Source organism: Excalfactoria chinensis, chromosome 1, assembly GCF_039878825.1.
Source record: "Excalfactoria chinensis isolate bCotChi1 chromosome 1, bCotChi1.hap2, whole genome shotgun sequence".
NCBI lineage: Eukaryota > Metazoa > Chordata > Aves > Galliformes > Phasianidae > Excalfactoria > Excalfactoria chinensis.
The window spans coordinates 65,693,190-65,708,998 of NC_092825.1; the positions used below are offsets into that span (position 1 = coordinate 65,693,190).

The 15,809-nt window shown below is 41.3% G+C and overlaps 1 protein-coding gene across 10 annotated transcripts in view; it reads left to right on the top strand.

Annotated features, from left to right (window-relative positions):
- The first annotated feature begins 305 nt into the window (after window positions 1-305).
- The window catches only part of MPPED1 (metallophosphoesterase domain containing 1), a 63,489-nt gene continuing 47,985 nt past the window's right edge, over window positions 306-15,809 (top strand). Inside the window, exons 1-2 of one of the 10 annotated variants that reach the window (XM_072327393.1) lie at window positions 306-412; window positions 14,853-15,054. In XM_072327393.1, coding sequence (XP_072183494.1) covers window positions 14,903-15,054 — 152 coding nt within the window. In that variant the 5' untranslated portion in view covers window positions 306-412; window positions 14,853-14,902. Of the gene's footprint in view, window positions 413-433; window positions 525-612; window positions 1,274-1,302; window positions 2,083-11,116; window positions 11,957-14,761; window positions 15,055-15,809 lie in introns of those variants that run through there. The other 9 variants (XM_072327325.1, XM_072327385.1, XM_072327375.1 and 6 more) reach the window with 9 other exon arrangements.

A 15,809-nucleotide genomic window follows, 5' to 3' on the forward strand; every position in this document is an offset into this window, starting at 1 on the left:
GCCGCGGACCCCCGCTGCCGCCCGCCCTCCGCCTCACGGGCGGCGCGGCGCGGCCTGGCTGCAGGCGGACGCCCCGATCAACTTCCCCCTGCGCAACGAGGGGACGCGAGGGCGGCCGCCACGGAGCTCCCGCCTAGCCCCCCGCTCCCCAGGGGCTGCATCAGATCTGCCCCGGGGCGGGCGGGCTCCGGCGAGCCCCTTGGGCGGAGGGCGTAGAGGCGCGGGGGCGAGCTGGCAGCTCGTCCCGGCCCCGGCCGGGGGCCATGGAGCACCGCGGGCCCCGTGCCCGGCCGGGCTGCTCTGGTCACGGGCCGGGCCGCGGCCGCTCGGCTCTCCGGCGGCGCGGGGCTCCCCGGGCGGGCGGAGAGGAAGGGAGGGCCGGCGGTGGGGGATTCCTGGCCCCCCAAAGGAGGTGGGGGAGGCGGGGGAGGGGAGGCTAAGGGGGAGGGGAGGCTGGGCTCCCGGAGAACGAGACGGGCACTCGCACCAAATCCTGCGGTTTCAGAGCAGTCCTGGCGGGCAGGGTAAGTGCTCTGGGGAGCGCCCCTGCTCCGTGGGGTGGGAGCGGGGAGGGATCCGGGCGGCCGCCCCGGGCGGGGTCTGCCCGCGGCTCGGGGCGGGGGCACCGCGCAGGGCCCGCTCCCCGCGGCGGGGTCGGTTGGAGGCGGTGGGGTTCGAGCCTCGGCGCTGCCTTCCCCGGCTGGGGACCGCGGAGAAGGGGGGATGGGTGTGCGTGCGCGGCCGTGCCAGGATCTGGATCCCCCCGCCTGCCCACCCCCAAGCGCGTCAGGGCTTCGTCTCTCCCAGCCGAGCCTCCCCGCGGCTTCTTCGCGCTCCTTAAAAAATATACGCGTATGCCCCAAAGCCGGAGAGAGTGAGGCAGTCCGGCAGGGGGAAGGGCTTTCCGAAGAGCAGGGACTGCCGAGAGGCGGAGGGAAGCGCCCCGCAGCTCCCCGCGCCCTGCCTCCATGCCGCTCTGCCGCCGCTCGCCTTCCGCCGGGCCGGAGGAAGGGCTGCGCGAAGGTAAATCCGAGCTGTCAGCCGCTGAGCGGAGCGCTGCCCGCCCGCCGCCTCCTCTCTTCGGCCGCGGGGCTGCGGGGGAAGCGGCCGCGCTCCCGCCTGGAAGTTACTTTGTTAGCGAGTTCCCGCGGAGGCTGCGAGCCGCGGGTCGGAAGGAGGGCGGCTCCGTCGGCCCCGGGCAGGTGCGAGGGCACGGACCGACCTGAGGGAGCTCGGGAGTAGCGGGTGCGGCGGCTCGGCCGGGGAAGGGGAGGTGAGAGCGGGAGAACTTTGGTGGGTGGTTGGAGAGAATCTGGTGACCTCCAAAGTTTTGTTCCGGGAGGAGAGCGTTCAGTAAGTTGCTCAGAATTCGTGCTGATCTTCGTGTCGTGCATCGCGCTGCTGCTTGGTACCCGGCACGCTCCGAGCAGAGGAGCGGGGGGAATAAATAGAAGATTGAAGAGGGTTAGGTAGGGGGGTTCGTTGCTTTTCATATACTTCACTGTTTGCTTTATGGCTGCGTTTCTATGGTTTGCACGTTGGGATCGGCAGCGTGAAATACATTCTGAAATACGTATATTTGTGCATGGCCAACACAGGAGGTAGGGATGGGAAGTGTGCAGAATGCGGGCAGGTTTCAGTCCTTCCTTTCTCTTTGGCAAATGATCAGTAGTAGAAGGTTTCTGCCTACACCATACATATCTTGATAATGCCTTAATTGGAAGATCTGCTGATAATGTCCAGTATTGATAACCACTTCAACTTCAGTTAATGCCCAATGAATTTAGTAAGTAATTTAGGCTACGGAGCAAAGGAGCTTTAGTTATTCTGGATAAATTGATAACTGGGCAAGGTTATTAAACTTTGTGATAAGCTCCCGGTGAAGTGAGCTCAGTTTCTCAAGAGAGTATCAGTAGATATTTAAAATGCAGGACTACATTGAAAATGGGTATGGCCGGGATTTGGCTTCCAAGATGAGTGCGTCTTTTGAGAAGGCTGTTAAGTAGTCATTACAGGACTGTAACATGTGCTGGACCTGAGCGTGTTAAGCTGTGCCGTGGTGTAAATTTGCTGGCAGCGTAGGTATGTATTTTTTATTTTGCATGTGATTTATTTATTTTTTACTATTAAATGTGAGGGTTATCCCATGTGTGTTACATAGATGAATTGATTGACTGTAATCGTTAGCCACAGAATTTAAGTGGCATGTTCACACAATTCTTGCTTTGCTCCTCTCGTTTCCTTCGCTGTCTCAGGCTATCTGAGACAGAAGAATCTTAACATTTCTTGCTTGTACACCATTGTCTGTCTCTTCTCTGTTCCTTCCTTCAGTCTAATTTAAAACATTGTAACTGCTCTGAATACCTGTATGGATTCACATGGAGAAAACCGCATGTGTTAAACAATTGTTCACGTTAGACTAGAGCAAACCCTTTGCCCTGTGTGAAAACCTGTTAAAGTGTTATTATAGGGTGCTTTGGTATTAGTTTGTGATACCAAACAACAAACAACACCAAAGAATGCACAGATAAAGCTGGTGCTCTGATCTTTGTTTAAACAGGTCATGGTTTTTCTTTAATGCTGTGTGCTCATTACAGGAACTGTCAGCAGGAATGTAAAGTGGACCCGGAGTTCTGATTTGGAATACGTTGCCTATTCTGACATCGATGTTTCTGCTTCTTGAGTTAATGATTACAGTGTTGTTCATGATCGTATTTATCTAACCAAATTCATTGTAAAGAATTAGAAAAAAAAAAAAAGGTCCATGTTATGTTCTCTTAGGGAAGGAATATGATCAGACCTGCTGCCTCAGATGCAGTCCCTCTCACCTGAAGAGTTACACAGGAGAGGGCTTTTCTCTATTGTAATAGAACGTGCAGTGGTGTATGGAAAGGTTTCTGTTTTTTAAGTCAGTTAGAGTTTTGCCTCTGAATTATGAGGAACCTCAAATTCCTTAGAACCAGCTGACCACTTAATTGATGTAGATACTGTCTGTGAGAAGAAACTATCAGTGAATGAAAAAGTGAGTTTAAATTCGAGGATTTCAGTATTTTTGTATATGAAATCAGTTTTCATCTCAAATGATTAATACATGTAGTAATAATTCCCTGCCGTTCATTTGATTCCTGTTAAACCTTATTTCAAAGAATTGCAAGCAGGCAGGTTTAGAGAGGATATGTAAAATCATCCGAGGGAAGAGTCTTTCCACACGGTACTGTTACATTAAGATATATTGGAGTGTTACAGTGTACGTTTTGAGGTCTCCTGAGAAGACCAAACATAATGCTGGAAACTGTGATTTACATATACACCAGGTTGGGTTTTGTGAACATTGTCCATGGGTCAATTGGGTCTGTGAGACAAGTGTATAAAAGTGATCTGGTCTCCGATCATTATTTCTAACTTAAATACAAGCTTCAATCCTAATCTTTCGGGTTTGTTTCAAAACACAAGCCAGGCTGTTAGTGTAAGGGGGTCCTTTAAGGTCACTGGACTGTTATTGTGTGACTTCCTCTTAGAAAGTCATCTTTAGAGGCTAATGTTATAAATAAAATACACATGAATGCAGTGCTTGGGAAAGGTTATAGGATGACAGTCCAGTGTGAGACACATTGCAAAAAGGAGCTCTTAGTGTAATGACTATTCACCTGCTTCTTCAGTGACCACCTCCAGAGGGTGAAGCAGTTCATCCTCTTGTGACTGCTCACTGCTTGACTTCATTGTTGAAACTGTCAACAAGTGTGACAGTTTTGTTGTGATTTGATGTGGCAGTGGGAATTGTATTAGGATTAACAAATAACTGTCATGCTGTATATGTAGCAACTTGCAGTTGTAGCTGATTTGGTCTTCATTACACTAACCTAAACACAGAATGCTTTACTCTTTAAATAACCGGTATTTATCATGGGAGTAAAATTGGCTCATAATGTCATTTAAATATAATGCACTGTGTATGATTGAAGAGTCAAACTGATTTTGGCATCTTAAGGATCGGTCATCCTTTATATATACATTTATATTATATATATATATATGTATGTATTAAAGAGTTGTAATACATACTTTCATTTGCAAGCACTTGCCACTTACTGATTATGTCTTTTTAGTTTATATGTTTCTGCTAATAAGATTACTGTATTAAACATACATGACTTCTTTTGCAAGCTGTCTTGATGCAGTATGCTCTCCTGACCTTTCAAGTTCAGTTAATCTATCACACATGTAGTCCAGCTTCTCTTACAGCAGGTGAGGGTCTTGCCATTCAGCCAAATACTGGAGCTGCCACAGCAGCTGTAGAAGCAGCATATGAAAGAGACCAATGGTTACTGATATGTTTGACTATTTTTTTCTTTGCCTTATCCTAATTGGTTACTTTGCTCAGACTCCCTCTTTGCCAGCTCTCAGTTGCTTTGCTTTGCATTCCCTATGGCTCAAACATCCTGCATGACACTTACTTTTTCCTCTTCTCACCTGCTCTATCATATATATATATATATGTATGTGTTTGTGACGCTAATCCTACATATTTTTTCATTCTCTTCAAATGTAAATGAAAGGAATGTTCTGTCATTGCCTTGATCATTTTTTTTTCTGCATTGCTGTATTATTTTTGTCCCACATCCTTGGAGTTTTGATAGACTCTAATCTCTTTGGGGTGGAAGCTTTTTGCTGCTGTTTGATTGTACAGTGCCTAGCATAGTTTGTTCTTAGATTTCAATTGGTCTGTGGACACTCGTGTAACAGTAAATAATAATACTGGAATTACGTCTTGTTTATGTGACAGCCTTCCTTCTGGTTTGAGGTAAACCAAAAATATCACAGTATATTCACAGTATCACTATTCTGATATATATCTCATTTTTTCCCCTCAGCGCACGTATTGAATCCATAGTGTGAGTTGGTTTTGGTAAAAGTTCAAGGTACCATGGCTGCTGGAGAGGGAGTGGGATGGATAAAAACCCAGCTACAGCCAGTAGGTAACAAAATACCAAAAAACTGAATAGTAAATAGAAGATCTGACAACACCAAAAATTATTCTGACTTTACCAGGTTGATCAAGTAAGGGAAAGAAAGAAAAAGAAAATCCAGAAATGTATAATGGTTTAATTCCACTGCTTTGATGTTTTCCTCCTAAATAGCCCCATTTCGGTCTTCCTTTACTTTTCACCACTGGAACACTTGGCTTTGTTTTAGCATCTTTTGGGTCAAATGAGGATTTGTAGTCCATCCAAATAAAACTGTTAAAAGAGATCTTCGAACAGCCAGCAAACGAGGTGATGCAGTGTAGTGTGTGTACAGCTCAGAGCCACATTTCAGCAGCAGCTGGTCCAGCACTTTCCAGTGTGGGAGCTACCATCTGAGTTATCAAAACTGAAGTACTGTGAATATGCTGTCTCAGTGTAGGTTTTCTACTGATTTTTGCTTCACTCTCATAAATAGCCCCTCCTGTTTTAGGGAGGGCAGTGATTTAAAGAATCACTGTTGTGAAAAAGGCACTGTGGAACCGGGGTCTTCCTGATCTCCAACACTCTGCCTCAGAACAGTGTACCTGGGGCTTCTGTTTTGTCGTCTATCTTCTTTCCACGAAAGAAGAGATTAGGTTATCTTTGTCTCAGTTTCCCACGGAGCTTGGAGGTGGACTCTCTGTGGGCATGACCACATGCGTACAAGGAGTGAATGGTCCCAACTTCTGTGTTACTTTATTCCTACCAGTTCTGGGAAGTATACCTGGAAAAATAATGAGGGAAAACCCACTGACTCTCTCCCTGGACATTAATCATAATACGTGAAGTATTTCAACTTAAAAAATTAAAGCTGAAGGATTGGAAGGTGGAACCAATGAAAATAATAGGACTTAATTTTCAAAGTTTTGTGTCTAATTATACATATAATATGTATAAAGCTGTTAAAAACATTTCTTGATTCCCTTTAATAAGATTATACCTAAAGTAGTATCTGAAAGTATATTTACATGTGAGCTGTTGCATATTCAGATTTACACGTTTGCATGCTTGTACTTTGACATTTCATTCATCTTCAGCTGCAGGTGTTAGACTGGCAACTTTTATTTTCCTATTCTTGTGTATTGACATAGAGATCAGCAACCTTTCAAGTCTGTTTAGTATTAGATTTTCTTCCTGAAATCGGAGGCATATGTTAGCAACAGAGATTCATCCAAATCTGAGCAATGCTTCTGGACTAAAAGGGAAGACTGTGAGCTGCCCTGCTAGCGTCAACATGCCTTTGTGTGGAACAGCATCTCTACCTCTGTCTGCCCTCAGAATGTGGGAGTTGCTGCCTGTTTTGCTGTCTGCTACTTCTGTCCTCAGCCACCCCAGTACCAGCACTGTGCACTACTGACCCATGGGCTAACCCTGCTGGTGGAGGACACTGTTTTTGAGTGCTTGCTTTAGAGTGACCTGAACTGACTGCTAGGCATTCAGTATTAGGCTTTGTCATGTTCTGATAAAATGTTGATATCAGAGCAAACAGGCTAAATCATATGGATTTATTCTGCCCTCAGGTGAGGATGACCCGATTGGCTAAATTCTGTGCATTTATATTCTATTTCCACGGAAATTAGTTTGGATAAATTCTGTGGAACAGGTAACTTGGATTTGACCTGGTGATGCTTGTCCAGATAAAGGCTAAGAAATTAACGTCAGGCAGTTCTCACAAAAGGGTAACGGGAAAGGACAAAGTTCTTCATTTGCAGATTTAAACCAAACTCTGTCTTCTTAAATATATGATGTTTCAATACTTGCATATTCATTTTCTAAGCAAATACTTTAAGAGATTCAAGAGCTTCGTCAGATGATGTGCCCAAATTGCAGACTGAAATGTGGAATCAAAGCACTGCAGTCTCGGTTTACTCCCATTGAGATGACTATTTTTTGGTCAGATTTCCACATAACCTGTGTTTTAGCTATTTTTTCATTAAGATGACTATTGTCATTTTGGGACTTATAGTTTTTTTCTGTATGAGCTTGGGATCTTCAGTAACATAGCAGATTTTGAGTCATTACCAGGGATCAAAGCTAATTTTTTAAGAGTGAGGAATGAGTTTCGTGGCTTTTAGATGTATTTATTTAAAATTTCCTTCCTTAGCGGTAATTACTTAAATAGATAAGCTGCATCAGCAGATATTTTGGGATAAATAGAGCAGCATCGAGCAAAACTGTATATTTTTTCAGGGAAAAGATTTTATTTTCCTTAAGAAAAAATGTATCCGTGTAAATATTTTATTCAAATGTGATGTTTTATATATGCAGGCAAGACTGTACGTAGGGTTACAGTAAAGCATTTAGCCTTGGCAAATATTCAGTCTGTTTGTAGATCTTAGAGTACCGCAGTGTTTAAAATGTATTTGGTGTATTGTAAAGCCAAGGTTTAAGAAAAAGACAGACCCGTATTATTAGTGGGTTGTTATTTATTTGTTTATTTAAATTGAGTAAATTAACTGTTATTTGTATGGATGAGAACTTGCATCAGAAAATGATGCTCCTGATAATCCCAAATAAGATTTTCATAAATAGAAGAATCAGTCATTGTGGTTTTGTGAACCTAGGTAAGTAAACTAGCACAAGTAATTTTAAATCATTCCAAAGTGGACAAGCTAAGAAGGTTTTAAAGTGTTAATTGTTTTAAATCAACACATTTACATTTCGTTGGCAAATAGGTAATTTTGGTGTTTTCTGAATCCATCCATCTCTTTTTCTGTGTGCCGGGTCAGAACTTTGACATAAAGTAGATTCAGTATTTCTTTTGAGGAAATTCCAAAGAAGTGAATGTAAGGGCACAATTCCAAAAGACAAATTATCTCATTTCCTACTTGCTATGTCTATAAAATATTTGCATGACAGTTAAAGCTAACAAATACTAACAAATAGTGTTTGTTGTTTATAAAGTAATGAGAGAAACACGTATAATACTTGTGCTTGAGAGCAATGGAAGAAAACTAATTTAGAGTAAAAGTTAATTTCGGTGACTAATGTTGTCATACTGTGTTTGACAGGTCATTGTAATCAGCAAAGAAGAGGAACAGTGTGTTTTTGCATGGTGAGAAATAACTTGGGGGATTTAGTTTTTCCTAATGCACGTTAAGGTAATTATAATTACAGAGAAATAAAAAGTCTTACGTAAGTCAGTGGCTCTTTTCACATAACAAAACAGGTTGCTCTGTGACTTATAGATCTACAGTTAGGAAATAGGTGGTATAAATGAAGAGACACCAAAGCATTCTTTGACAGATGAAATACAAGTTTTGATAGATTGTGTGTTTCTTCTCATTGAAGTTGATAGGATTTTGAGGCATCCAGGTAATTGAGAATTATGTCTGCTGTTATTTATCTGGGAGTAACTTGGACATCTGGTGAGAATATACAGAACTGAGTATTATTTGATAACAGTTAGCAAATTCAGGTTTGCTAGTGCAGAAAACGATCTCACATGTGTTTTTAAGATGGCCCAGAGGGTCCCCTTAATAAATTATGGAGATGATTTAGATTCTTTACCCATACTCTGAAGAAGAGAGCTGAAACTGGAAGGCAGGATGCTTATGATGTCTACCCATTAAATGTAGAACATAAGAAAAAGTTTCTGAAAATGACAGCCAGAGAGCAGCAGAACATACGTGCTCTAGTTAACAGGTGAGCCATGGTAGAGAGGCATTTTAAAGTTTTTATTCAGATTCTTGTAAGACAACAAGCACAAACATCAGTTGATATCCCTACGTGTTGTGCCCTGAGAAGCAGGCAAAGCAATGTATATTGCCACCTCTGGGCCCTCACAGAATTAACTGGTATGCTTGTTCCACTTTTACTGTGGTGATAAACCTGCTCTACAGAACTCCCTCTAATGTATACTTTTATTTGCTGCTTAACAGCAGAGATTTCTTGGAACATGTGACTTTGATGTGCTGCCCTTCAATTGTGGTCTGTACTGGGCAGGTCTGAGGCACAGAGGCAGCCCAATGTCTCGTGCCAGGCCCGGTGTTATTGCCAGGCCTCTTTGTGTGCCATGGATCAAGGTCTGGAGACTTGAGGGATGTTGCCTTGGCACAATGCACCAGAGCTAAACTGACATTTAGGAAAGCTAACGTTCTCAAATGCTGTCCTGATTCAGTAAGCCTAGTGGGGCTAGCTTTCCATGCAGGAATTCCAGCTCTCTGTGTTTCTAACATAGAACTCAGGGAATTTGGTAAGGGTTGAGGCACCATAAGTGATGCTACAGATGATAAAGCAACACTTCAGATATCCTTGAGGAATCTGTTGGTTCTTAAAATATTGTTTAATACTCATGGTTACAAATTACATGTATGTAAAGCAATTGCCTTGGGGAAAGGAGGCTTGTATGTTCATGTTTCACTTCGATACATTGCACTTTCACTTGTTCACTTTTTAAATGCAATTGGTACCAAAAATTGTATTCATATAGAGGGCCTTATAAATCCCATCAGTAGAAGTGACATGAGTGACTTTAGAACCTACAAATGTCTCTGATGATGCTGCCTTCACTTCAGAGTCCACGATTGTGTTAAGAGCGTTCAAATTCCTCATTTGTCAAGTGAATTTGCTTGGTCTCTTAAGGGAAGACTCGGTGGTTTTTGTTTGCCAGGACTTGCATTTCGTTTCAGAAAATGAAGAGAAGGAAGAAGAGGGTTTATTACTTTGGAAAAGCTTTTATCTGCAGAGTGATTTGCTTGGCTCATCCTTTCCCACAGAATAATGCCTTTTTAGGATTGTTTCAGCATTCATTTTCTGATGACAGAACTGGAAATAGCAGCCTAATGCCATCGATTAGTATGGACTATGCGAAATGGATATTTCAACAGGAAAAAGAATAGTTTTCAGTCTATTTCTCATAGTAATCACTTTACTGGTTCCATTATGTTCACTTATTGCTGGACGGTCTGTAATAACCTGTTTGTGTGTGGGGGGAGTTTAAAACAAAAAATAACAGTAATTTGTTATCACAAAGCCAAACTCCAGGGGTTTTAACAGTGTTACTCTGACAATTGGTACCACTGCTGCTGAATGCTATGTGGCACTTTTTTTTTAATTTCCCCACATTTTTTTCTTTTAAATAAAGAGGCTGCTTCTCTGTGTAGAAAATGACCTGACAGCCTATGAAGAACAGTTTACCTTCATTATAGGGGACAACCTGAACTCTTGGTGAAGCTCTAGGAGGGGTTTTCTGCTTACCAGTATTCCAAGATTACCAGTATTCAATTTCTATTGGAAGGTGTCCCCATGTCCCCATGACAGGGAGTTGGGGAGTTGGACTAGATGGCCTTTAAGGTACTTCTCACCTCAGACCATTCTACAATTTTTTGATTTGCACAAGAAGCACGTGTGTGACTGTGTGGTCTATCACAAGCTCTCATGTGCTTCGTTAAGGTATTTTACTGCTGTTGTCTCACTGGCTTTCCCTGAAAAAATATAGCTTTGATGTTTTATAGCTGCATGAAGGTGCCTTTTTTTTACTGCTGCATTTTATTTCTTCATAGCCTCCCCAAATCCCAGCTCGTCATACTCTCTGAACAAAATGTGTTTTCTGTAGCTGCCACTGACCTAGTACCTGCTTCTCTTCTTTCTTCATGATATCTCACTGTTGCTGATGCAATATCTGGCAGCTTCATCTCTTCAGCTTTCTTACTGTGATGTGCTCCAACCACATAAAGCCTTTTGATCTCCAGGTTTTTTGTGACCTGGCAAAGCTTTTTGCTCAACAGGTAACTCCAGAGTTTTATTTCTTACTTGTAGCTTGTTCTTATCATCAGTGTCATCATCACCATCAGTATTTTATCTTGATTTCTAATTATTGTTTCAGTGACGTCTACTTGAGCTGCGTTGTTCCTAAGTCTAGATTCTTATATCTTATTTCTGGAGTAGTTGTCAAGTAGTCTCAGTATTGCTTGTAGGATTGAGACAAAGAGTAGGTGATAGCAATGGAGATGGTGGAATAAGATCTGATGAGAAACAATGGGCAAGAGTGAGCTCAAGGATGAACATAAAATGAACTAGAATCTGGGAGAGAATAGGTGAGATTAAAATAAAATATTGGCCTGAAGTCGGGGGGGGGGGGGGGGGATGAAAAAGGAAAGGGATGCATAGAAAGGCTGGAGAATTGATGTAAAAATAAACATGCCTGCTATACTAGAAATTCCAGGCTGAGAAAGTAAAGTAAGAAAATCTTAATACACTTTTTTAATTTTGAGAACTAAATTCAGCATATGACTTAAATATATGTCTGAATGGAAGCACCTACCTGATCCAATAATTCCTTAGGATAGATGGTGACCCATATAGTTTATGGCCTGATACAAAGCCTGCTGAAGGTGGTCTAGCAGAGTCCATTGTGTATGGCGGGCTTTGGATCAGGCCTCTGTGAACCTTTGAGCACATGTTAAAAAAGGCACCTGAAAGATAATGTATGGAGAACATTCCTGACATCAGTAAGGAAATGGCTTAGCTGGTTTAATAGCTTTTTCTCAGTCTGTGATTCTAACAGCCAGGTTTGTGATATTTATTTTAGTATTCATGTTCTTGCAGTCCTTTTTACATTTCCCTGTTTTTCTCTGGCAGACATCCCGCAGCTCCATAAGTCTGGGGGAAGAGGATGGTTAGCATGTTGTTGCTGTGGGGATTTGAGTCTTAGTGCTCTGTCTTGGTAATGCTGGGCATATAAATTTTAAAACTTGCATACTAGAGATGCAGATAATTATTTCCCCACTACATTTTATACTCTGGTCTAGGCAAGAAAGAAATTTCAGAATCTTAAAAGAAGATAAAGTTACGATTGTGGGGACTCTTGGAAATGGAAACAGAAAGAGGGGAGTAATGGGTGTCAGTCTAGTTATCAGTCAAGCTAGAAAGAGACAGCTTGTTCTGTCGAACACCAAGAATGTTCGTAGTCAGCCAACCACTTATGCAGGAAAGCAGCCCTAGACTGAAAGGTAAGGTTCAAAGACATCTGTGTATGTTTCTGAAATGAGCTTGAATGAAGCTTGCTATTGAATTATGCTTACTGATTATGCGTGTTACAGTATTTGATTTTTGTTTAGCATAAGCTATTCATGCGATTGCTAGTTATCTTATTTTTATTGCAGTATTTGTCTCTTTTTTTTTTTTCTTTCCCACCCCCCTTGTCTTGGATGCTTTTTACATGTCCAGAGTTGACACTGGGTGACTGTCATTGGGCAGAAGGCTTAGCGATGCTGTAATGTCTCTCTTTTTCTTTTCCTTTTTTCCCCTTAAGTGAGACATGTTGCCTTCCAATTTTCTACAGATTCATGTGGTGAACTTCTTGCTTAATGTTTGTGGCTAGCATCCTCGCAGGCTTGCCTAATGGTGTGATTCACATGCTCTCCCATGTGCAAGGATTGATTCCCTGCTTAAAGGAGCTTTTCAGCACTAAATGATGCATCGGTGGTGTACTTGCTGTGCTTAGTTTTGTTTGCAAACAAAGGGGGGAAAAAAAGCATTACTTTGAATTAGTTTGTGTTGATAAGCACTGATTTCCCCTTACTTGGAAAGAGAAAGCAGAGCTTAAGAGTGGACATTGGGGTGCCAGGATCCATCTGCTTCTCCTCCCCTTTGACGTATCGGTTGAGAGCAGTTGTAGAAGACAGGACTGAACAGGAGGGTAACAAAAATGTGTTTTGGCTGGCTGCTTTGGGCACTGAGGGTTTCCTAAGGCCAATGGGAGATTCTAGGTCCTGTCAGGCAGTGCCTTAATGCCTTTGCAGCTTTGGTTCTGCTATGTGTAAGGTGGGCATGAGCCTTGAATTATAAAACACAGTGTGTTTTTTAAGGTAATTTGAAATCCTCACGTAGAGCTGTGGAGTCATATATTATTAATCATACTGGAGAATATTTCTAGAAGTCTCCAGTCCTAATGTTTTCTCGCAAACACAAGTAGGTTCACTAGGAACAGTTTACCCCCTATAAAATGCCTGATCGTGCCCATTCAAACTTCTTTACAAATGCTTCATTTATTACAGGAAGCTCCTCAGGGAGGATTCTTCACATCTGCCATCATAATTTCTTATTTCCTAAGCGCTGCAATTTGTACTTGATTATTCTTACAAGAATCCTGCCTCCCTTCCCTCCCCCTGCTCTGGCACATTCCATTGTGCTGCTGCTTGTTCATGTAGCCTGCACGCAGCATCTGAGAGTGTTTAAATCCAAATTTTTCTCTGCTGTTATTCTACCATTTCTTTACCTCACTCATTTCGGGGGGGGGGGAGGAAGGGGGCAGCTGCTTTTTTATTCTCCGACAGTTTTTCTGCGGGTTGTTAGCGACAGTGAGTTGTCATCATTTTGCAGCCATTCAGCAAGTAACAAAAACGAGCTGAATCTCTCATTCCAGCTTTCTAAGGACAGGTTTCCCAAAACAAAAATACACCACTGCTTCATGGACCACTTAATATCTCCAGTAGATAGAAGGACTGAAGCCCAGGTTTTTGAAGATACTTAGGTGCTTGACTCCCACTAGAACTGAATTAGACCTAGGTACCTATAAAAAGCTTTAAAACTTTGAGTGACTGTGAAGACCTTCCTCATCCATCAATTGGCAATGGTCCCATCAGAATGGAAGTAATTCATATCAGCAAGGTCACATAAAAAACTTGTAGTTCTGCTTTCCAGAAACTGCTCATATCAGATGAATTGCTGCATTCTACCATAGCTTTTCTTGAAATACAGCTTCTGAAGCAGATTACTTATATTTGCTAGAGGAAAAAAGCCCTTGCTTACATGAAAATAAATATTTAAGGCAGACAACTTTTAAAAAGGACTCAACGTTATACTGCAAAAATACCCACCTGTATTCCTTATAATCCATTTTTTATTAAAACTGAGAAATAAAAGTAAAATTCACAATTAAATTACATTCTGCTGTTTCTAGGGGATACTCTTTACATTCCATTTGGTTTCACTTTGCAGTTCCTCTACTCATTTTCAGTGCTGTTGTTATAGACATATGTAACCTTCAGAGAACATTTATTCCCAAACATAAAACCTCTATGGATTTTGCCTTTTGATATTTAATAACATTTACCTCTGTGTTAGACTTCAAATATATGTATATATATATATATATATATATATTTTTTTTTTTTTTTTTTAATTTTTTTTTTTCCCCAATTGAATCCAGATTTTGGGGCTAGTGCTAAAAAGAGAATGTATCTGAAGTGGAGATGTTATCTTATATGTATCAGGAGGTCTTTCAGGTTGCTTCAGGGCTGGGATCATGTGTGTGGAAGGTTGAGTTTGTTTCGTTCCTTTGGATTTGAAGAACAAACACTCTCATTGCATGCCATTGTTAAATGGCGTAGACTTTCTAAAGAATTGGTAAAACTGATTCTTTTTAATTAAATCACACTTTAGTTACACACAGATGTGTATTTAGTTTCAGGTTTGGGGCTTTCTTGGAGGGAGATGCGATATAAACATTCAACAATTCAATCAGGAAAAAAAAAAGTAAATGTGATGATGAGACATTAATATTTGACACACCACTCTGTATTAGATCTGTATTAAATGTCTGAAATGTTTGAGCAAGTTGTCTCCCGTATTCTGTTGCAAGCTTACTTCCCCCACCCACTTCCCACCCTCAACTGAAGTATGTTCGTCAGATTGCTGAATTGGAAAGGTTTGTAATGAATTCTTTGAGCTCTGCCTCTTCCTCCTTACCCCCTCCTTGATTTTCGTCTCATAATAAATAAAGCAAATCTTAAAACAGATTAACTGTCAAACAGTTATGCTCCGTCTCTTCCATCTACTTTTAGGTTTTTCAAAGAGAGGTGTGCTGATTAGGTAAGATGTCATGGTCTTCTCCCATCGATGTAGGAAGATAGCAGATATGATCGCCTGAAAAAGCAGAGCTACCCAGTGCAAGCATGGCTTTCGCCCAGTCGCACATTATGGCAGCTAGAAGGCATCAGCACAGTAGACTCATAATTGAAGTGGATGAGTACAGCTCCAACCCCACACAGGCTTTCACGTTCTACAACATTAACCAGGGACGTTTTCAGCCCCCACATGTGCAAATGTAAGTATTATAGTTTTGTTATTGCTCTAGCACAGCCTTCTGAATTGTTATTGCCTTGTCAATGTGGTATTTGATGGACCAGTCAAAAAGAACGCAAAGAAAACTGTTTTGCTGCCTTTCTAATAATAATTACTACAATGATACAAAATCAGTCCGTTTGGGAAGTATAAGTACTTTGATAGAAAGATCGCTCCACTAGCATAACTTTAATACATAATAGTATTAAAAAAATAAATAAACATCTAGCCATGGTAATAAAACAAGAAATTCTACAGGGCTGATACTCTCTGCAATCTTAATAGTTGTTTGTTTGCATTGTGCACTTGCCTATTGATGTAAATAGCTGTTGAAGTACCAAGCTCATATCTGTACAACAGATATTGTTTGGTTAGTTATATTACAGACACATACAAGAAAAAAATGACATCAATAAGTAAAATGGTGTGGGCATCCATCCGACAACTTACTTTCATACCAATGCGCTGAAGATGCCAAGTGCTTAAAGAGTAATTAAAATAATGTGTTTGTTTCTGACTTCTTATATAATGACAGCATCAGTAAAATTAACTGCTCTAAATGATTTACTTGTAACGTAAAGTGGAGAATTATAATTACAAAATGAAACCTGCCATAAAATTTAAAGCCAGAAGGAAGAGCAAAACAGTAAAGCTATTACAAATAAATTAAGTATAAAAATCTACTGTAAAATATTTTTATAGGGAATAAAAATGTCTGCTCCATTTTATTGTGTTTAT